The 24,373-nt window shown below is 42.8% G+C and overlaps 1 protein-coding gene across 2 annotated transcripts in view; it reads left to right on the top strand.

Annotated features, from left to right (window-relative positions):
* The window catches only part of CADPS (calcium dependent secretion activator), a 434,238-nt gene that overhangs the window by 97,814 nt on the left and 312,051 nt on the right, over positions 1-24,373 (top strand). For both annotated transcript variants that reach the window (XM_087825065.1, XM_087825064.1), the window contains exons 2-3: positions 4,316-4,429; positions 13,897-14,229. In XM_087825065.1, coding sequence (XP_087681191.1) covers positions 4,316-4,429; positions 13,897-14,229 — 447 coding nt within the window. The remainder of the gene's footprint in view (positions 1-4,315; positions 4,430-13,896; positions 14,230-24,373) is intronic.

Here is a 24,373-nt window from a genome sequence, read left to right as displayed (position 1 = left end):
TTACATGTTGAAATGATTTGGGATATATTGGGTTCAGTAAAGTATATTAAAATTCATTTCACCTGTATTTTTTACTTTTTAAAAATGTGACTACTGGAAAATGTGGCTAACATTGGACTGTAACAAATATAATCTGACAAAATCCTAACTCTTTTATACCTGCCCCTACTTCACCATTCCCCACTTCTCCCAAAGTTACAGAAATTAGGTAAATCACCCCACATCCTGTCTGTATTCTCAAAACTCTGTTTTGTTTCCTGATTGAAGCCAGCCCTCAATCTTCTATAGCTATAAGATTTCTATTAGCAAGACTTGCATTGACCTTAAAGATGAAAGCATCTTCAACTTATGCAGAAACTCATAATTTTAAAAAATAACTCATATTTTGACATTGAATAGCTATAACTGTTCCAAAGTAGCAAGTAATTAGAATTATCACCATTTTCCTAGTGAAAAATTATTCGTTCTCTCAGTGAGAAGACCAAGGGTAAGATCACATTTATTCATTTAAACTCAGCCCTGTTCCAGAAAGGCTTTTAACTCTCCGGCTAATTCAGAGAATGTAAGTGGGTTTTGCAAGATGACCAATGATCAGTAGACGGGGACTGGAAGTATCTTATGATTTCTCCTGGAACAGCAGTTCTCAGACACTATCCCATTATCACTTATGAAGTGCAACTTTTTTATTTTTACCTTTTAAATTTATCTTTATTGTTGAAAGTATTACAGATGTCTTCTACCTAGCCCCGCCCCCCCCCCCCCCCCCCCCCGACTTCCTCCACTCCACTCCCCCCCTCCCCAGGCCTTTACCAAACTATTGTCTGTGTCCATGGGTTGTGCATATATGCATATAAATTCTTTGGTTAATCTCTTTCCTCTGAGGTTCCTTAGTCTGTTCCATGCTTCCATGCCTCTGGATCTATTTTGTTCATCGGTTTATTTTGTTCATTAGATTCCACATATAAGTGAGATCTGCAAAGAGCAAAGTTTTTAGCTGACTTTCTTTTTATATAAATTAGAACTGATTAAAGGATATTTGAAAACAATTTACCTTTTGTACACTTCATTCACTTATTTACTTAACAAGCACATAATTGAGTGCCTGTTGTGTGTAGAACTCTAAGTTGGCCCTGGGGAAACATCAATGAACAAAATAGCAAGAAAGGATAGATCTTCTAACAAATTCAATCATAACTAACAAGTAGTCAAAATAAATGGTGTGCTGGGGAATAACAGGAATAGCAGGAAGACCTAGGCTAGGGGTTGGGAAGGGCTTTGTGGGTTAGGGCTGCTCATCTGAGACGAAGGACAGTGTGACTCATCCAGATAAGAGGGGAAATAGATAGGAATCCTAAATGGGAGAGAAAGGTGGGATTGATAAGGCAGGAAGTTATGCATGACCTGCTGTCCAAATGACCTGTGAATACCCTGGAAGTGTATCCTGTACTAAACATCATCTGTCCTGTGGGCATAGACGTAATAACCACAATAAGGTTGGAACACTTAGCACATCCCCATGTGCCCCTAGCAGGACATTGCTTTTTTAAAATTTTTCAGCTTTATTTAAGTATTATTGACATATAACATATTTAAGTTTAAGGTGTACAATGTAATGATTTGATACACGTATGTGTTGTAAAATGATTATCACATTAAAGTTAATTAATGTCTCCATCCCCTTGCATAATTAGCGTTTAGTATTGTCAGCTGTAATCACCATGCTGTATATTAGATCCCTGGAGCTCGTTAATCTCATTACTGGCTGTTTATACCCTTTGCCCAGTATCTCCCCATTTCCCCCCCTCACACGCAAGCCCCTGGCAAACACCGCTCCATTCTGCCTGAGTTCAGATTTTTTTGGATTCTACATGTAAATGATATCATCCTGTATTTGTCGTGCTCTGTCTGACTTATTTAACTCAATATAATGCCCTCAAGTCTCACCCAAGTTGTGGAAGCGGAAGGATTCCCTCCTTTGTCGTGGCCGAAGAACACTGACTTGCATATGTAAGCACAGGGCCGTTGTCTGTTCATCTGTTGATGGACACTTAGGTTGTTCCCATAGCTTGACTGTTGGGAACAGCTGCAATGGACATGGGAGTGCCAGTGTCCTTTGAGGTCTCATTTTCATTTACTTTGGATATACATCCAGATACGGGATTGCTGGAACATATACTAGTTTTTTTTTAATTTTTGAGGAACCGCCGTGCTGTTTTCCATAGCGGCTGCACCAATTTACCTTCCCACCAACAGTGCACAGAGTTCCCTTTACTCCACATTCTCGACAGTTGTTATTTCTTGTCTTTGTGATAATAGCCATTTTTTTCTAACAGGTGTGAGATGATATCTCCTTGTGGTTTTGACTTACATTTTCCTGATGATGTTGAATACCTTTTCAAGTACCTGTTAGCCATTTGTATGTCTTTCTTGGAAAAATGTTTATTTAGATGCTTCCCCCCATTTTAAAAACAGATTGTATGGTTTTTGTTATACAGTATGAGTTCCTTATATAATTTAGATATTAACTCCTTGTCAGATAGTTTGTAAATCTTTTCTCTCATTCCGTAAGTTGCCTTTTCATTTTGCTTGTGGATCCTTTTGCTGTACAAAAGCTTTTTACAAAGTGATCATGCAAAGGTTTTAGATTTATTTTTTAATTTATTTTTAATTGTAGTTAACATATAATAACTAAATTATATTAGTTTCACATGTACATCATAGTGATCAACATTTATATACCTTACAAAATGATCACCACAGTAAGTCTAGTAACCATCCGTCACCGTATATCGTTATTACGATATTATTGACTCTGTTCCCTGTGCTGTACATGACATTCCTGTGACTTATTTCATAACTGGAAGCTTGTGCTTCTTAATCCCCTCCCCTTTTTCCAGGCATCCTTCCAACCCCCTTCCCTCTGACAGATATCAGTTTGTTCTCTGTGTCTGTGAGTTTGTTTCTGTTTTATTTTGTTTGTTCATTTGTTTTCTAGATTTCATATATAAGTGAAATCATATGGTGTCTGTCTTTCTCTGTCTGACTTATTTCACTCAGCGGGATACCCTCTAGGCCCATCAACGATGTCACTTTTTAACTGGGTTCCTTTCTCTTCAGTTTTTACGTATTTTTGTATGGTTTTGATTTGTGGTCACCTCCTGCCCTGGGTTGTTCCCTCAGCTCCTGGAGAGCTCTCGTGGTTTCCTGACCTTCTCGCCGCAGTCCCTCTCTCTTGCTTTTTGGGCAGAAGCTGTTCGATTGGCTCACCGTTGTCTCTCAGGAGGAATTGCTCTGAATATAGCCATATGGTCAATGTGTTCTTGGGAAGGGGCGAGCTCCCCATCCACCTCCACCACCACCTTGGGCCCACCTCCCATGTTGTCGCTTTTTAGTCTTATGTAGTCCCACTCGTTTATTTTTCCTTTTGTTCCTTGTGCTCTTCTTGTCAGAAAACCACTGACAAGACAATGTCAAGGAGCTTTCTTCCTGTTTTCTTCTAATAGTTTTATAATTTGGGGGGGCTTACATTTAAGTTTTTAATCTATGTTGAGTTAATTTTTGTGAGTGTTTAAGATAGGGCCCCAATTTCATTCTTCTGCATGTGAATATTCAGTTTTTCCAAAACCATTTACTGAAGAGACTATCCTTTATCCACTGAGTATTCTGGCTCCCTTGTCAAATATTACTTGACCGTATATGTGTGGGCTTGTCTCTGGGCTCTCAGTTCAGTTCCATTGGTCTGTGTGCCTGTTTTAATGACAGTACTATATGTTTTGATTACTGTAGTTTTGTAAAGCGGGGCATTTCAGACCACCTGAGGGCCTGTGCAGTGGTGTGTGTAACAGTCATCTCTCAAACAAACAGGCCTGACTTGCAGCCTTTGCCAGTTTCCATGCTGTGACCACTCTCACCTTGGCTGATAACTAGCTTCCAATAAGATGTCATTGAATGTGGACTGGGAAGAGATATGGGGTAGCGCTCCATTATATGTCATTTCTACAATACAAACAATAGATGCAAATAACCCCAAAAGTACAGATAATAGTAAAATGTGATGAAATAATAAAAAAGCAATGAATGTTGAATATGTATTAATTTTGTTTTTAATATATTTACTTAACTGTAATTTATATTATTTTTTAGAAGTGGATGTGTTTAATAGCTGCCTCACAAAATCCTGCAAATTTAACATTCAGCTCTCACGTGCCTGTGCAGCCAGCTGCAACACACCAGGGGGCCTGGTGTCTTCAGTGCAAATACCACGATCCTTGCCCAGAACAAGTCCTCACTCTTCCTCTCCCTCTGCTTCTTACAGATCAGCAAACAGCAGCTGCAGACAGTCAAGGACCGCTTTCAGGCTTTTCTCAACGGGGAGACCCAGATCGTGGCTGACGAAGCCTTCATGAACGCTGTCCAGAGTTACTATGAGGTAAGACTCACCGTACAGAAGAATGGCAAGACAGCTCAGGCCTGTGGCCCAGGGTTTCTGGGCTACCTGTCAGTGGGAACAGCAGCCTTGACCTTCTCTAGGACCATGCCTCCTGAGGCAAAGGGGTGGGTGATTGCTTACAATTTTAGGGCATAATAGCATTTTATTTGGGGGAAAACTGTAAACGAGGCTCCTGTTTACCAACTGATTTTTATACCAGGCAGTGGCTGTGTGCTTTACATGCAATGTCTTGTTTAATCCTTACAGCAGCCTTAAGAGTTAGGTCCCAATATTAGTTCCATTTTACTGATGAAGAGACTGAGGCTCAGAGAGGTTAGGTCAATTACTCAAGGTCACACAGCTGTTTAAATTCCAGAGCTAAGACTTGAAGTGAGTCAGGAGCATATTCCCACCACTTACAACCTTTCTGAAGAATGTCAACATCTCCTGAGGATGGTGCCTTCACTATCTTACTTTTCTTTCTATCAAAATGGTGCTGTGAGTCCTTTCCTGCAAGTTAGACCGCCGTCCAAAATGCACAACTCTTCTCAGGAGAAAACCTATAAGTGAGAGAATATATCTGAGTATATATCACAAGTACTTTTTCACCTTTAGACCTCAGTGATTTATTAGTAAAGAGAATTCAGAATTCCACCGGCACTTCTTTTTAGCATTAAATATTTATTTACTTTTAAATCTAGGAATGGTAGTTGCCAGTAGTTACCGGGGGTGGGACAAATGGAAGGTGTTGGTCAAGGGTACAAACTTTCAATTTTAAGATGAGTAAGTTCTGAGGATCTAGTGTACAGCATGGTGACTATAGTTAGTAACACTACTGTACACTTGAAATTTGCTAAGAGAGTAGATCTTAAATAAAAAGAAGATGCTAACTATCGGAGGTGATGGATATGTTAATGAGCTTGAATATGGTAATCACTTCACTATATATGTACATAAAATCATCACATTGTACACCTAAAAAATCATGTGTACAATTTAAATGTATACAATTTTATTTTGAATTTAATACTTATTCTTACATAATGTGCATATTGGCAGTGTTTGACATACACATGTTCAAAAATGATTATTTGGTCACTGAAAGACATTTTACTTTATCTTAATCTGTTTCCATGTGATCCAAATATTCCCTGTGTTTGGAGTCCTGTGCCTTGAATGTCTTACCCATTGTCAAGACCAGGTTAAAAGCATTAGAAACCATCCCCTAAGCATGAAAAACATATGGCATTTTGCCACATGTAATTCAAAGTAATAACAATAAACTCTAAAATAAGTGTAAGGAAATCCAACAAACTGAGTTTTGCACCTGTTTTTCACTAATTTCCTTTTTTAAATTATTAGGGAGCAAATTATTTCAGAACAGGAACATTGGTGCTCCCACTTCCACTCCCATCCTCAGCAGATATTTTAACGCTGTTAGTCCATTGACTTAGTGAAGCCCCCTCCCCACTTGCTGGAGCACGAGACCCCTCCTCTCATGGAGAGTGGAGCAAGGCTACAATTAGACCCCAGGAGGGAAGATGTTGTGGATTAGCTTGCCAGCTACTTTCTATAGTAACCAAATATCTTTGTGGTATTTGCTGAGTCCGGCCACGGACTCATTTTACATGTCATTTCCTCAATGAAATTTCTATTCGAATATATATTGTAGAAGTTGGATTCATTTTTATATTTGTCAAATTTAAGCTTTTTTTTTTCATTTTACCTGCACTATTAATTATTGCCCATAAGTGGCAAACTTACTGATTTATCTGATATGATGTAATTTTTCAATTGAATTTAATGGAAAGTGGACCTGAGATTTGGAATCACAGTGATGGTATGGCAGTGAAGAACTTGAATACATTTTACAAAAGTTCTTTCTAGAAACTGCCAGGGAATGAAGTTAATTCCCCCTGGCCCCTTTTCAAGTTCTGGAATCCGGTTCTGACCAGGCAGACCCTTATCCGTAGTTCATGTTTAAAGTCATTCAGTTTATAAATTTTGAGAATGCTAATCTTAATTAGAAAGCTCATTTGACTAATGACATAAATTAAAAGAAAGTGCCATTTCTCTCTATTAATTAAATTTGAAAATTAGTCATCAACATGTTAATGAGTCTCTGGCAATTAGCATTATATCTACAGTGATCCCAATATTTTCTTCTATATTGGCCAGTCTGTTTGAAAAAAACTTTTATTTTTAGCCTGTTGAGAATACAGGCTTTGAGAAATTACCGAATATTTAATATTCTTCAGTAAAGCTGGAGAGCCTTGAGATTCACGTTTCCCGGGAGCCTCACCCCCTGCAGCCGAGGCCCCCAGTCACGGGGTCGGGATTAACAGTCTACCTGGCAGAGCCCCAGGCTGATGACACTCCCGCTTCCCTGTCCCTTCGCTCTTGGGTGATGGAGCAGCTTAGTGTCTCTGCCTCTACCCTAATCTGAAATCAGTTACTTTTCTGTCAGTATCTGTCTTGGTCAGAAGTCTTTGGATTACAAATGACAGACACCTACTTCAAACTGGGATAAGCCAAAATGAGGTTTATTTGCTCAAGCAACTTAAAAGCCCAGAGGTAGACCTGGCTTCAGCTCTGGCTGTCCTGAGATGCCAGAGATGCCAGCAGGCTGGGTATCTTCCTCCATACCCTCGGCTTCACTCTTGTCTGTTGGCTTCTTAGGCAGGCTCGTTCCATGCCACCCCAGGAGCAAAGAGATACCTCTTTACTGAGAGCCCCAGCAAAAGGCCAGGTGACTTGGTGGGAGTGACATGGTTTCAGGCGTCTTTTCTGAAGCCAATCACAATAGAAGGGGGTGAAATAGGCAGGGAACCAGGCCCGGGACACATCCACCTCTAGAGCCCCCGTGCAGCCCACTGGAGCCATTCATATTGAAAATGCAGTGGTTTCCCAATGAGAAATTAGGGTGCTTTTTACCAGAAGGGGAATGGTGTGCATCAGAAAACACCACATATATTCTCTTTCTAAACTCTCTCTCAAACACACACAGACTCACACACATACACACTCACACACACGCACACTCACACCCTCACACACACACACACACACACACACACACACACACAATCCACCCCACCACATTACACCTTCACATTCCACTTTACCAAGGTAATGTCACTAAGAAAAGAAAAAAATCTTCTCCCCAGAGTTCTGAGATTATTGCAGTAGACAAACCCAGTCCGTTTCAGGAGCTGTCCTTGTCATACTAAGGCAGTGATGGTTTGTCACCCAGCAGAGTCAAGAACGGTTTCCACCTGTGCCAGTCAGCCCAGGCTGAACCCGGCTGGCCAGCATTAAACGGCGAGTCGGTGAGACCTGGGGTGAGCTGGGCCAGGGCAGAGGGAGGCCAAGGTCCCCTGTGGCCCTGGAGAGCAGGTGGTTTCCTTTATCCTATCTTGGCGGCCCTGATTGTCAAAGCCGATCCAGCAGGACTGCAGGTTAACCCTTTAATCTCTTCCATCAGGGCTTCGAGGGCTGGGCGCTGAGGTGGGTGCTCTGAGATCTGGCCCAGCACCCTCAGCCTGTTCCCACAGCCACGGTCCTAAGACACCAGAGAGCCAGGCCTCCCTCCACGGCCCCACATCTCTTCTAGCTCTTAACTCTTTTAGACAAATGTCTAAGACATAAGCCCGCCCAGCCTCCAGCTCACCTACACCTCCCATCTCCCTGCTTAATTCTGGTTCCTTCACATGCTGGGCCTGGCATCAGAGAAAAGAGATGGGTGGATAAGTTTTACGAAACCTCTCTCATTCAGATCCCGCCTGGAAGGAAGCGTGGGGGAGTGAGGGTGACATCGGTGATGTACACCCGCTCCCAACATCACGGCTGCCCTGGCTGCTGCTTGCTTTGTTTTCAGCCGATCGCCTCTAACAAAGGCCTGGGTGGTATTTGTCAAACTACCTTTGAATGTGTATCGCAGAATTCTTCAGTTGTTAGCAGCGGAAACGGACTGTGGTTAGATTAAGCCTTAATAATAATAACAGCAACAATAACAACTGTCTGTTGTTGTTTTTGCCATTAAAAGAAATAACCAAGCATAAGAAAAAATAGAAACCAGAGTAGATTGACTTTAGGAAGCCAGAATATAATGGACACCCTGTCATTGGTATGAATCTACTCCAATCCCACTCCATCGTGGTGGCACCCCACTCTGAATCTGAACCCCAGAGGGGGAAGTGTGATCAGCCAACCTCAAGTCCCACCCCACCACTTGGCTAAGGAAGGACAAGGCCCGTGATTGACAGTCCCACTGAAACTTTATGTAATGACAAAGAGGTTCTTGGACTAAGGTACTCTTATTAGGAAGGGAAGGATGGTTGGCAGGCAAAACCCGCAGGTGTCCTCTACACAGGTGACATATTTTGTTTAGTCTTTATGGTTGAACTTTTTTTTAATCTAAGAAAAGTAGCAGTCAGATCATACCTGGCTATTCTCTGAAGTGAATCTATATATTTTCCAATAGGTAAACCTACTGTAACTCCTCATGGCCTTAGAACAGACATAGCCCTAGGAGAAGAGCAACTCCCATTCAAACGCCATTTGTTCTTGTGGGAAAGTCAGGCAAGAAAAGCGGAGGCAGAGGTCAGGGTGGTCAGGAGGCTGAGTTTAGTGTTCAAAAGATGTGGGGTTGAATTCTAATTCTACTGACTGATGGCTTTGGGACCCCAGCCAAGACTGAACCTCAGTTTTTTCATCTGTAATAGGACCTTTCTTGCATAATTGTTTTCTGGATTAAATTGTACACACACACACTCACCCTAAATCTAGTACCACGCCCTAGTTTCTGGGCCTGGGCTTAGGCTAAGGGAGGTGCAAGGTCAAGGCAGGGGAAAGGGAAGCTGCTTTAGCTCCTAACCTACCACCACCTGCCACAGGTCATGGCCCCAGGTGTGCATCTGAAGTTTGCACCATGATCCCTTAATTTTTGGTGAGGGATATCTTTAGGACCCAAAGGTGGATTTTATTTTAGAAATTAACATTCATCTTGCCTCAACAAAGGTAAATTTTATATTTTTTTCATGTAGAAAGAGGTATTTTAAGTGATTATGAAAGTAAATCATGCCAATTATAAAACTAGACAGTGTAGGAAAAAATCTAAATGAAATGACTAGAAAAATACCTGTAATTTCATCATCTTAAACAACCACTATTAAATTGGGGTATATATCTTTTCAGATATTTTCAATATGTCTATACACATACAGATAGCTACTTGATTTCCATTTTAAGATGGAAAATTACTATGAAATATTAATAACTTGTTTTATTAGCATAGTAGTTTTCAATCTCCTTCCTACCTCTGAAAGAATCACACATATGACACCCTCATCAGTAAAATGTCTTATTGCCTATCCAGGGTCATGCTCCTATCCTCCAAGCCCACCTCGCCTCTACCATTGGAAGTCTCTGGGTTAACAGCAGATCATGAACATCTTTAGATGCTAATGAAAAAATAATTTATCTCATGGATGCATGGTAATCTGTTAAAAAATAATAGCTAACTTTTGTTACATTCTTATAGCAGGCACCATGCTCACCAATTGACACACATTGTCTGGTTGAATCCTTTCTCAAGTCCTACAGGGTAGGGTAGTTATGATTCCAGAGTCGAGGAAACTGAAGCTCAAGAAGATTAAGCAACTTGCTCTGGTTTCAGTGCTAGCAGCTGGTAGAGTCAGAGTTTGAACTCAGGTCCTCTGACACCAGAGCCTGCTCCTGTTAGGCAGCCATTTGCCAATAGCAACCAGGTTGGTGTGTGTGTGTGTTTTAAATCTTATTTACCCTAACACCAAGGTCTTTTTGTTATTTATTTTGGAATGATGTGCCTTTGTAGAGCAGGAAAGGATCTGTCTCGGTTTCTCCGCCTGTCAGTCAGCGAAGGCGTGGGCGCTGGGCCAGCTTCGCCCCCCTCCGCGTAGGGTCATAAGTACTTGTGTGTTTTTAAAACAACCTTGAGGCAGCTTGGCTCTGGCGAGGGGGGCTGATGGATGGGGGCGAGCCCCTGGACTGACTGCCCTTCGCCATGCCATAGTTATTTTTTCTTCTAACTCCCATTGTGACCTATCTGGAAGTCTGCAGAGGAGCAGGGCCGATTTATGGATGTGCCACCTAGAGCTGTGCCCGGGGCTGAAGTCTCCTGGGACAGCCAAGACCAAAACAGAAAACCAAAGCCCCAGGTGGAGCTGCCAGCGCAAGGAGCGGCAGGGCGCCTTTAGGGCGAGGCTGCCCGGGCCCATCCCTCTGACAGGCTGGGGGCCAGACAGGCGATGGCCTCGAGGATCAGTTTTCTGCCGCCACCCTTCTGCCCCCGCTGTCTCGCCTCCTGCGGGCATTTCAGCGTTGCTGTCGCCTCAGCCTCCGGCCTCCTCCCCACACTCTGGACGTTCCCCTCACCGCCCCTCCTTCCAGGCCTGGCGATCGTATCCTACCTCTGGGCAGACGGAGGCCTCTACTTTTCAAAGTTTTATCTTTCTGGAAGAAGGCAGGCTGCATGGACCCCCTGGGATAGGGCAGGAGAGTGGTGCTGATGGAGGTTAAGTGACAACTATTTATTGAGTGGCCGCAGGAATGAAGGAAGGGACTGTGTCAGGCAGATGATGTGTGCGGGATCCAGGAGTCACCTCCCGGTATTGTCGCCCGCTGGGGTCAACGTGCCAACACCTTCATTTCCTCCCACCCGTTATCAGGCCCCACGGAGCATCTAGCCTCCGCCAGTTGGCGTCCGAAACCAATGTGTTGTGCCTGCTGGTGTCGCCTTTACCTTCTTGCCCCACCCAGATGTAATCTCAACGGGGTCTCTGCCTCAAGAAGTGTGCGTTGTCGCTCACTCATTCAGTGCAGTACCAGCTGTGTGCCAGACACCGTCTTAGGCACTCGAAGAAATAATAGGAAAAAACACTTATAACTCCTGCCTTCCTGACACTAGATATTAACCAGAGTCACAAAGACCGATGACAAATGGCAACAATGGGAGGGCTTTGGGGGAAAGGAATGTGGTGCTGGGGGCTTATTACTGGCCCAGTTTTATGGGGGCTTGTTACTGGCCCAGGTGGAGAGGAGCATGCGACTTCATTGTTAATTGTTTCCAAGTCACCTCCAATGTTTATTAAAACTGAAAACAAAGAATTAACCCTGACCCCTTTGCGCCCACGCCTCCATCAGCAGTCACCTGTAGTCCTACAAGGCTTCCTGCCAGTTCTTTTGGCCCCTTTCAGGTCTGTTTGACACATTGAAGACAGAGAATGTGAACTTGATTTTGTTATGTCCCAGCTTAAAATCTTCAGTGGCCTCCCAGTGCCCTTCAAATGAAGACCAATTTGCTCAACGTGGCCTCCCATGCCCTGGGCCACATGGCCCCTTTCTTCCCGTCTTACATTAGTCACTCCCCACCCCTCACTACCACAGCCACTCTGGCTTCTCCTATGTCCTCGGACACTCAGGGTCCTTGCACATATTGTTCCCTGTCTCTGTAATACTGTCTCACTCTGTTCACCTAACCATCTGTCGCATGTCCTCTCCAAGGAGTTTTCCTCCAGGAAGCCTTCCTTGTCCACATGCTGGCACAGATTGCTAGTTTTAGGCCCCCCCGGACCTCTGTACTTTCCCTGATAACACTTGTCCCCACTTGTAACCGTATTTGGATGGGAGTATTAAGATGATGTCATGGGGGCTTGTGGGCTGGGTCTGCATCCGTTTTACTCACCGTTGTATCCCTGGCACCTGGCACAGTGCTTTCCACCTTCTGAGTGCCCAAAGAAAGAATGGGTCATAAAGAAGGGTATGAATATTACAAGTGCAAAGACAACCCCCCAAGTATTATAGTTCACCTCCCTCAGTGTGCAGATTAGAAACTGGAGAATCAGAGAGGGGAGGTGACTTACCCAACATCACCCAGCAAGTTAGTGGCAGGACTGGTCTGGGACCATGGTTTACAGCTCCTGCCTCTCCACACAATTTCTCTATTTGCCCCAAAACTTTCAAATTCTTTGAGATCTAGATCTAAGACTGAGACACAGTGTGTTAGGTGGAGAAGCCATCTGCATTAAACATTACAGAGTTTTAGGTGAGTTCTGCAGCTCATTAAGTCTCATAAGGCCTGAGGACTCATTTGAATCTTTTTTCTAAAATTGATTTTTAAGTGAACTCTAAGGTCTCAGCGGAGACCAGTTGTCAGACACAGGCAAGGGGGCCGTGGCCTCTGGCCTGTGAACAAACCCTCAGCCCTCTGTCTTTCTAGATGAGTTCATAGAGTCACAAGACGTGGAGGCCACCTTTCTAACAGCTCTCCTCCCCAAGGAAGCCTGGTAATGAAACCTGCAGCAATGAAACGTGCAGCAATGAAACGTGCCCAAGCAATGCCATCTCATGGCCAACAAGGGCATTTCCTGAACTCTGACAGAGGAGTGAACGTTTCTTCTGCCTCTGGAAGGATATTTATGCACCTCTGAAGTGTGACCAGGACACAGCTCAAAGGTGTCAGATGGTTCCTCTTTATGGATATTAAGCAGTAGCTTCTCTATCTTGTCTTACGTCCCAGAACCATGTGGCTGTGCAGGGCACTGGAGAAAAAGCAAACCATTCTTAATGAATGGCTTAGTCCCAGGACCTGGGCAGGACCAACAAAACAACCAGGGTTCTCCGCCAGGTGGGTGAGACCCTCAGGGAAGGAAAGAACCAGGGTGCAATCAAAGACCAGGCATGTATAGTCAGCCAGATTGAGTTACCAGGAGCAAGTCCCCCCTCCCTGGAGTCTTAGTTTTCCATCTGCACAATGACATTGTGGGGAACAAGCAGGACACAGTCCTTGCCCACGTGAAGTTTACATTTTGGAAAGGGAGACAGACATTAAATACATATTTACTTAACACTTGTTCAGTTTCAACTGTGCTGAGTATCATTCAGGGGATAAAACAAGCTATAAATAGTGGTTAACATTTAAGTGCTATGTGGGGACAAAGGGCCAGATGCTTTGCATATAAACTTAATAACCACCACCACAACCATACGCATTAACATGGGCTACTTTTCAAAGTGCTTATCATATATTGACTCATTTAATTCTCATTTTAAAATACCTGTGATGTAGAGACTACTCTTATCTGCAGTTTAGAGGTGAGAAAACTGAGGTACAAAGAAATTAACTTGCCAGAGGAAACTCAGCCACTAAGTGGCAGAGAAAGAACCCAGGCAGCCTGGGCTCAGAGTCTGGATGCCACAGGCCACCCCTGGGGACATCACTGTCTCATTGATCCCTGCGACAGCCTGCTAAGCACCGCTGCTGTTCTCATTTCCCACGCTTGGACCCCAGAGCCAAACGTGTGACGCCTCCGAGTCTGCACAGCTAAGAGGCAGGGGCGGGCTGTGGCCACACTGGGGCTCCTGCGACGCCCGGGCATGGTGTCCCCAGGGCCGGTTCCTGATGTCTCCCCTGGCCCTGTCTTGCTCAGGTGTTCCTGAAGAGCGACCGTGTGGCCCGTATGGTGCAGAGCGGGGGCTGCTCCGCCAACGACTCCCGGGAGGTCTTCAAGAAGCACATTGAGAAGCGGGTGCGCAGCCTGCCCGAGATCGATGGGCTCAGCAAGGAGACCGTGCTCAGCTCCTGGATGGCCAAGTTCGATGCCATCTACCGCGGGGAAGAGGACCCCAGGAAGCAGCAGGCCCGCATGACAGCCAGCGCAGCCTCCGAGCTGATTCTGAGCAAAGAGCAGCTCTACGAGATGTTCCAGAACATTCTTGGGATCAAGAAGTTTGAACATCAGCTCCTGTACAACGCCTGCCAGGTAAGTTGCCTGTCGCCTGGGCCGAGTGGTGAGTAAGCAGGACCGTGTTATGACTTCTCTGTGCCCTCGACGCTGCTGCCTTCTTGGGGCATTTCTTGACTTAAAGAAAAGCAACACATTAAAAATTATGTTTTACAACTGCATTGGTAAAAGTTGAATATAATTCAGGCTAAAACAGGCTAGCATGTTTTTCTTCTGATTTTAAAAGAAATGAAAACATTTTTGTGAGCCCCTACAGGTCTCGTGGTCCTTAGGCACTCTGCTTAATGTGTCTAAGGGCAAATTGGCCTTGTGAGTAAGGCCTAGCTCCCGAGTGTCAAAAGTCCATAAGATCAAAATAATGATTTTTTTTTTTAAAAAAAGATTGTTTTCCCTTTAAAAAAGATGGTGTTTCCCACTTGAGGGGCTCTTACTTCCTCAGCTAGGGAGACAAATGGGCTTTGTGCTGGTCATCAAGAGTAATTATTTAAGTATACCATACCCATAGATTAGTCACATCGTTAGTTTCTGAGCGGATCTGAAGGGCTAGCTGAGGCTTGCTTGGGCCCAGCCCAAAATGAGTTCTATTTTCTCTGGGTTGGGGGTTGGGAGAGTGAAGTATCTACCCGAGATCTTCATTTCCTGTGAACCTTTCCATTATATTCCTGCATTCATACAACCAATATTAAGTGCTATTTTGCAGTCTCTGCAAATTTAGTGATTGGCACTTGGGAGCGTTTGTTAAATGCACATTTCCAAGCCCGAGCTAGAGACATGCTGGTTCTGCATGGGCCCAGAAATCTGCATTGTAAGCAAGAGCCTCCCTTCCTGGGTATTTTGCTGCCCAATCCTTCTAAGAACCGTTAGAGAAACTCAACTGTGTCCTGGTTCCCCCGCGCCAACTCTGCCCCTAAGGTAGTTTAAATGAAGACACTCGAGCATATTGGCTAAGATTTGCGCCTTGGTCAGAATCAGACAGACCCAGGTAAATCTTACTGTGACCCCTCTCTAGCATTGGCCTTAGGGAGATAGTTAACCGCCCCACACATGAGCTTGGGATGAAACTATTATAAGAATTCAATGTGTATAAAGCCCAGAGCAACATGGGGCATTTTATAAATGGTAGCAGCTAAAACACATGACAGTCTACAGGAAGAGGCAAAAAGCCACCAGACAGCATCAGAGCAGTGCCACGGATCTCCACGGGATCGTAGGCTAGCTTCTCACCTCCACGGCTGCCCCCTAGTTCAAGGCGCCACCATCTCTTGCCTGGATGACACAGTTTCTACCCAACTGATGATGCAGCCTCCTCCCCTCCCCATGGCCAGGCACCCACCAAACACAGTCAGAGTGATCTTCTTCAAATATAAATTGGGTAACACCAGTCCTGTGCCAGAAACCTCCCAGTGGCATCCTGCCACCCTTAGAAGGCGCCCCAACTCCTCACTAAGGCCTGAGGGGGCACACGGAGCAGCCCTGCTCCCAGCACACTCCCCGCGCGCTTACTCTCGGGCCTTCTTTCCGTCCCCCCGGCACATCACATTCCTTCTGGGCCTTTGCATTTGCTCTCCCCTCAGCCAACAATGCTCTTTGCCAAGACCTTTGCGTGACTGGCACAGCTCGAATGCCAGCTTCTCCAAGCCACCCCTTCTAAAGTTCTGCCTTGCCTCCAGCTCACCAAGTCACTCTGCCCCACACCCCTGTTCTGCGTCCTTCACCGTCTCCCCTATTCCATTTCTTGTTCATCCATTTTTGCCTGTTTGTCTCCCTCTCCTTGCTCGCCCTTCACCAGAATGTTAGCCCCCTTCATCTTTGCATTATTTGCTAATATTTCTAGCACATGAAACAATTCTTACACAGAGTGAGTGATCAGTAATTGCCCAATGAATTAATAAATGACGGCAGATTATTTTAACTGGTAAATCAGGTCTTGTCAACCCTCATGGCTTACCCAGAACTTTCTGGATATTTTAGTAAGTGGGAATCTATTTAGCATTTCATAATATAATATGTACATTACAGTTAAAGATATTTCTGACATCCTACCTTCTTCTCAGCCACTCCAATTCAAAACACTGATCACCAACACAAAGGTAGAAAGGGTTTCTTTGATGGATTGAGAAGTATTTTGAAATTCTCCAATAAACCTCAATATAAAATTAAATTTAACTATTCTTTTTATTTAAAATATTACTGCATCCCTCATGGCACTTTTTGAGTGGGGTAGGCAAGTGGTTACCATCTAGCACCACCACTAACCCCGCTAACCCACTGCCATCTTCTCCACCACAAGGAGGTGGGTTGTCAGAGCTTCATAAAGATTGACAGTCACCCACCTGGGTGGTAATTAAGACTCAAAATTACAGAGATAGTTAAGTGTTCCTAAACCTGATGGACAAAAAATTATTCTAGAGATTAACTTCTATTGCAACAACTTATTAAGTGCACTTTCTATTCTTGCTCAAACATCAGCATCCTTGGAATGAATCCATTGCTATGCCATTTCTTACCTCAGCACGTCTTAACTTGTTGAATGGGGCTACGTGGTCAGACCATAGTTTGCTGTTTTCCCCTAAAAAATAAAAAAGAATTAATTTGACTCATATTTTCTAAATCTTTTCCAAGAGTTAGAAAAAATAGAATAATAATAATAAAAGAAGGTCTCTCTCCCAAGAATAATGATTGTTCCCTTAGCTAAAAGAGATTATAAGAAATGCAGAGTACTTCTTGGGACAGGAATACTTAAAGCATTTAGTATTATATTCAATTCTCTCAGTTAAGTCTGATTATTACTTCAGGGATGCACAATAGAAATTAGAACAAAGAGCATATACAGGTAATTCACAAAAGAAAAATATACATGAGTTCTAAATATATGATTAATTTTATGTTTCATGTCTTTAATAATCTGACTTATATAAGTATATTGGCAAATAATACAAGTATTGTAAAAGAAAGACGATGGTAGTGGTAATACACTGCAAATGTTATAGAAATGGGTGTTCTCATAACTGACTGTGGGAATAATTTATTGTTTTAAACTTTCTGTAGAGTAATCTGTTAATGTTCAGCAAAACGCCTTTGTAAAGGGCAAACCTGCTGGCCTGGCAGCTCTCCCTCCGGCAGCTGGTTGTAAGCAAACACTCAGAGGTGTGCGCGAGGGTGCTGAGTCCGAAGGTGTCACTGCCTCGCTTCGCGTGGCGGGGGAAACCTGGAACAACTTTCATTCCCAACAGTAGGCAGTTAACTCGATTTTGATTTAACCACATAAAAGAATACTCTTCAGCCAATAAAACAGTTGTTGAAGAAGAAAGCTTACCACATGGGAAATGTTTGCTGGCTCCTGTTAAATGGAAAACCAGGCTCTGAAACAGAGCGTGAGGCATAATTTTACTTTTATGGAAAAAGAACTGGATGGATGAAAAACAAAATCTTAACTGCTTATTTTTAGGGGTATAGTATTATGGTTGATTTTTATTGTTTTCATTTGTGCTTTTCTGTGTTTCTAATTTTTCCGCCTTAACTATGGAGGTATTTTGTAAATGGAAACAAATAGCAAAAATCTCAGCAAAGAAGCTGTCAAAACAATAGGATACGAAGAAAGCTGTCGTCTGCCTTGTTTTCTAGACTTCAGCCATTAATACACCACCTTCGTGATTTTTGCCATTTCCAAGTACTACCTGTATGATTACTTATTTAATATTTCTAACTAAACCAACTCCGAACTCACTTTTTAAAACTATCGTTCTCTTTAGAAGTAATGTATGTAAAATCTCAGCTTTGAAGTATTAGGTTTTTTTAATTTAAAAAATGGATTAAAGTGAAACATAACCAGTAAATCAGAAGTGCTTCCTCGGTCCGCCCTCATGAAGCCTGCACACCACCGGTGATGCAGCGGCCTGTCGGGGAAACCGTGGCCGCCCAGGGGCGAGCCCTCTGGCGCCCGGCTGGCCAGAGCAGCTTTCACACACGCTGCACTCCTCCCGCCCTGCGGCCAGCTTTCAGGAATGATAGATCCCAGGCCCCAGCCAGGGGCTCAGTTGGTTGGAGCATCGCCCCGATACACCAAGGTTGCAGGTTTGATCCCCAGTCAGGGCACATACAAGAAGCAACCAGTGATGCATAAATAAATAGAACAACAAATTGATGTTTCCCTCTCTCTCTAAACAATCGGTAAAGACATTTTTAAAAAGAAATTATAGATTCATTCCCTGGCTTTCTCATATATCACACTGAGCTCTGCAGAACTCTATTAAACAGAGGAGCAAAGCTATTGAAGGGAAAATCACTTGGCTTTCATTCTCGCTCTGCTTAAATTGTTATTTGTTTTGTTCTGTATTTTCTGGACCTTCCTATGAGACAAAGCAATTCCTAGGCGCTTCCAAAACCAGAAATGTGCACATTTTCTTCTGCTCTGCTTAAATTGTTATTTGTTTTGTTTTGTATTTTCTGGACCTTCCTGTGAGACAAAGCAATTCCTAGGTGCTTCCAAAACCAGAAATGTGCACATTTTCTTCTCACGCATGTTGAATTCCAGGGGAAGCTGTCATCTGACTTCTGTTGCTGCTTTTAAAGGTTCTTGTGGTCTCTACAAGGTTCTTCCAGTAACTGCAGTTTTCATCTCAAATGAGAAATGATGTTTATCAAAGAGCGATTTTATCAGTTAAATTCTAGTTGTCTATTGTAATGCAAACTGGGCCTATCAAAACTTTTTAAAAAGCAGGAGGCTTAACAAATGTCTCCTCGTTTGCATGTGGGAGTTTTAAAGTCTATTTGGCTTATCTGAGAATGCATGGTCGTACCTCATGGGAGAGTTTGCTTGTACGCAGCATAACAATTGATGTAAAATAACTGGAAACTCTTATTCTGAAATCAGTATTGTTTTTGTTTTCCTAGACTCTGGGAGGAAGCAGTTAATTATGTCGCTATTTAGGCATTTGAGTTGAATTCTAAACCTAACTCAAAAAAAGTGGGATAACCTCTTTGAGAATGGATAGAATTGCCTGGGAAATGAAACTAAGACCTTCACGCCATCTTCATAAAATGCAAAGCTAATGATGATAACGGTGATGGTGATGATGATATATTTTAAAAGTTTTAAAAGTGCAAAGCGCCATCTCTCCTTTTAGTGGCCTCAGAACTGGAGTCAGTTTGATGCCCAGTTGTACCCAGTGTCTGCTACTTCCTACCCTACCCCTCTGCTTAACTGGACGAGTCCTTCCTAATTGCTGCATTCTCAACCGTGTGCACATTTCCTCTTGAAATACACTGTTTTAGAGGAAGGCAAGTCTCCATCTCCATATATTTTTAAACGACATAAGCTCTTATTGAAGAAGCGAGCCAGCTAATTTCCTCGGGGAGCATGAGCTGAGGAAGTCCATGCTTCTCCGTGTTCAGATGCTGCGCTTTGACAGTGGCATTTCTGGGTGTCCTGTGACTGATCTCGAAGCGTGAGCTGTGTGACTCTGACCTTCTGCTCAGCCAGCATTTGTGCCTAAGTGGCAGCAGGGATGACATACTTGTTCCAACTAATAGAAGATGACAGTATTCTCTTCCTTTATCTTCTCTGAATTTCTAGGGATTTTTCACTAAAGACACATGGGATATAATTTCCCAATCTACAAACACCTTTGCATTTTCAAAATTGAATTCCCCATCATTATTGAACTACTAATTTTCTTAACGTTTGATTTCCTTTCCTTCACACCATCATCAGTGTTGCCTTTGATGATGTGGTTATCTTATTACAGTGCGATCTTCCTTTGACTTGATTAGCACTTGGCAGTTTTTCATGTAGTTTATTAGACTCTGAAGAGAAACCTCAAATTATCAGGCTTTCAGCTGTGACCCAGATTGCTGGGTTGTATCCATACCTCATTAGAGAGTGCAAGTTTCCAGTAGATCTATCTGTTGACTGAGATTTTGCTTCTTGGACCAGGCTCTGTTTCTTAAGCACTTTCCTTAGCCCTCTAAAACCAATACAGTTCTTGGCACATAATGGTCTTTCAATTAGTATCTTACTGAAAAATGGTTTAAAACCTGAGAGGGTTGGCAGTGATAGTCTAGTATTAAAACTTTAATTTAAAAACCTTTCATTATTCATAAATTCACCCACTCATTTAATATATATTTTAAGCACCTACTATGTGCTAGGCACTGAATGTCAAATGCTGGGGAATGAAGCCTGAAGTTTCCTACTTTGGGAATGGCCCATGGCTTTTGACCATCCGTCTCTCTGCTAACCACACACATGTCCCAGTGACCTTGTGGCTTTTGTCCAGCTTATTGTATTTGTATTTGCTGTGTAACAAATGACCACAAACTTAGTGGCTTAAGAGAATACCCATTTGTTATCTGACATTTTTTTTAGGTCAGGCACAACTTAGCTAGATTCTCCACTCAGGGACTCAGAAAGCTGAAGCTAGAATGGTGGTTCCGTCTGGGCTGTGTTCTCATCTGTAGGCTCGACAGGGAAGGACCCACTTCAAGCTCCCTAACGTTGTTGGCACAACTCATATCCTTACAGCTGTAGAATTCTTCAAAGCCAGCAACGGGGGGTGTGGGGGGGGAATGACTCTGGTGCTTCAAGTCTCTGATTTCTAGATTCTCTTTTAAAAGAATCACCTGATTAAGTCAGGCCCACCCAGAATAATTACCCTTTTCTATTAAAGTCAACTGATTCAGAACTTTAATTACATCTGCAAAATCTCTTCACTCTTGTCATATGCTATTGACTAGAAGCAAGGCGCTGTGCACACTCAAGGGGAAGGCACTATAATAGGGTATGTCCCACGGGGTGTTATCCTAGGGTTTCTGCCACAAGTGTTCTTCCCCCATCTTGATGTCCTTTATATGGCTAGCTTCTTCAAGTATCAGTTTACAGGTGTCCTTTGTAGAGAAGCTTGCCGTCATCATTTCGCCTACAGTAGGCTTCTCCTTGTTTGTTTGTTTTGTGACAGTGCTTTGTTTATTACCATCATAGAACTTCACGTAATATGAAATTACCTTGCATATTATATTATCATTCTCCTATTGTCTATATTACCCCCCCCTTCCCGCCCCACGACGATCTCTTTAAGAGCAAGACCATATCTGTTGTATTCACCGCTATATGGTCAACACTTAGCACACTGCTTGGCACAAAATAGATGTTCAACTAAATATTGACTAAATCACTAAATGCAGAAGCCAAGGCATTTATGGCCTCCTGGGGCTTAAACGCCCACATTACATTCCACAAAGGTGTTTGTTGTTTGGCTGTTTGTTTCTGGTAAGGTAAAATGCAGCAGTGGAATAGACACGTCAACCTGAGACCTGAACCCACCCACCAATACTCCTATATTATAGTGTGGACTTTACCTGAGGTTCATGTTATGTCTTCAGCCATAAATTTTTCCCCTGGTCACACTCAGCTCATTTCTCCCACACCAGGGTTAGATAAATTGAATCTTGTCTTTCTAAAGTTAGGCACAGCCTCTAACAGTCGTGAGATATTTTATGGGCTGCTGGTTTTCCATGGCTTTGCTTGCGAAATGCACTTTAACTTTAGCATTCTTGGGATGTGGAAAGAGGTCAATGCATATACCCCATGAACATGTTCGCTTCTATTGTGAGAGACAAAATTGGAGGGAATTAAGAAGTGGAGAGCACAGGGCCAGATAGCAGTATTTAATTTCCAAGAGCAACAATTCTCTCAAGTCCCCACCATGATTTTTTTATGATGGGCACATCAGAAATTTCTTTTCTATAAAGTCTTCCTAGAACACAAGGCCAGGTATTTCTATCTGACTGCACCTGCTGTTACTGAAAGACTAACTGCAATGGGAAGTGGAAACTGAAAGACAGTAGGTATCCTGCATCTGAGCAGCACAGAATTGGGTATTTTCTATGCAGCATTCAAAACTGCTATAGACATTTTAGCAATATTTTCCCTTTGTTGCCAGAGTGAAATCATCAATATGCTCTTTTATTCAAAGTCTATTCATAAGCATTGAACCACAAAATTGTTGTCAGAGGTGTTAAAAGGTGGGTGTGCTTTCAGAAAAAGACATACAGAAAATAGTGTTTTCTGTGCTTGCCACCTTTCACTGAATGATGGAAGCTATTATAAACCATCTAACACAGCTCTGCAAGGAGAGATGTTTTCTAAGCTTCGCGACATGGTTTAGCCACCCAGACGCCCCATTGGTAAAGATGTGAATCTGCCTTCTCCCAACATGGGGCCTTCCTGCTCTTTAAACGATTTAGACCTAAAGTTTGCAGAAACTTGGGAATTGGGGTACAGTAGACTGATTAATTTTTGTTGTTAAACCCTTTTTGTTTCTGAAAATAAGCATCAACTATTTTGCTCTCTGCCCTTCCTGGCTAGTGAATGATTCTCATGAGCTATTAGTCAGGGGAGGCTTTGTTCTGACCTCCAGTTTGAGCAGTAATGATGCCCAGCAAATGGGGAGCATTTACTATGTGCCAGGCACTGCGCCTAATGCTTTACATATATTATCATATTTAATCCTTATAATACATTTGCAAGCTAGATATGTTACCCACATTTTAATAAGGAACAAAGAGAGAGAGAGAGAGAAGTTAAACAATTTTTCCAAGGTCAATCAGCCATCAGCAGCAAAGTCAGGATGTGACTCAAGGTTGTGTGACTCAAATAAACTCCTCAGCTCAGTTGCTGAAAATTGTAGTGATTTTTCATCAATATAGGAAGTTCTGGAGAGTGAGTGGAAATTTTACTGATCCTGCCTATACTCGACGACTATGTGTGTGTGTTACTAAATCTTCTAAAAGTTCCTTTTATGCAGCCTGCTCCTGTTTTCCTAAAATTTATTGGGGTAAAAGTCAGCAGAGGACACAATTGTGTGTATTAACTAATTATGATTTTACTGGGCAGGTCTTTGCTCAATGGAGACCAATTAGATTTTTGTTTGTTTCACTCATTTAGGTCCTATCACATCAATGCAAATGTTTCCTAGTTTAATTTTTTAAAACATGCGTAAAGCCCCACAGTGTTCAGAGAATGGTTATGATCGGAAATGCTCATCTTCCTGGTCTTGTCCTTGCACGTGTGTGATCGAGCCAACCGCTGACTTTAAAAAGCCGCTACTTGGAGGCTCACAGCATGAGCACCTTCGTGGCCGGGCTCAGTGACCCAGAATGAAAACAACATTGCTTTCTGGAGAAACAGAAAGCACACATGAAAATTCGAATTACAAAGGTTTTAAACGAAGAATTAAACCAGGGTGGTAAATATTTTAGGCTTGTGGGTCCTACACTTTGTAGCAACTACTTAACTTCTGTCACTAGCAAAAGCAGCCCTAGACAATACATAAGGAATGGGCATGTCTGTGTTCCAGTAAAACTCTATTTGCCAAACAGGCAGCTGGAGGAAATCTGACCCGAGGCTCCAGTATTCTGACACCTGGATTAAATAAAATCACATTACAACAGAAAGAATTTTTTGTTTTCCAGAAACTTACCCTACGGATAAGATGTTACCTTTTCAACCCAAAAGTTTTCCATTCTGCGAAGAGTGGGAAATGACCATTGTTTACAGCTTCGGAAAAGACAATCGTTACATAACACAGGAGCCAAGTCTGTTCTGTCAGATTCTTAATCACTGGGCTCATTGCAGGCTCTGCTCCTTAGCACCGTAAATTTCTTGCACAAGCCACTTACTGCCTGTGTCAGTGTGCTTGTCTGTAAAATGGGAATAATAACAGATTGAATTTTACTGAATTGATTAGGAGGCTGGGATAAGTTAATGAATGAATCACTTAGCACCATGCTTGGCATATGCACAATGTTAAATAATATAGTCACCATCATTTATATTACTACCACATGAGCAAGACCTGGTCCATGATTAGGGGTTTCCCAGTCATGGTCTTTGTGGAATTTCACAGCTGAAACCTTCAGCATAGTTATAATTTAACTCTAGTATTGTACAGAAATTAAACATTGAACACCAGTGGTAGAAAATAGGATTCTAAAGTTTGCAGATTTTTGCATTCTGACTCTACTGCTTACTCTGTGTTCATGTGCCAGGCAGTTAGCCTCTCTGAGCCTCGCTTTTTGCATATAAAAAATCGGAACAACGATAGCTCCTACCTAATCAAATAGTTGGTGCTAGATTTTATTAGCTACCACTAATTAATCGAAT

Source organism: Miniopterus natalensis, chromosome 15, assembly GCF_054644295.1.
Source record: "Miniopterus natalensis isolate mMinNat1 chromosome 15, mMinNat1.hap1, whole genome shotgun sequence".
NCBI lineage: Eukaryota > Metazoa > Chordata > Mammalia > Chiroptera > Miniopteridae > Miniopterus > Miniopterus natalensis.
The sequence above is the reverse complement of the archived record's forward strand: the minus strand, read 5'-3'. Positions and strand labels throughout refer to the sequence as shown.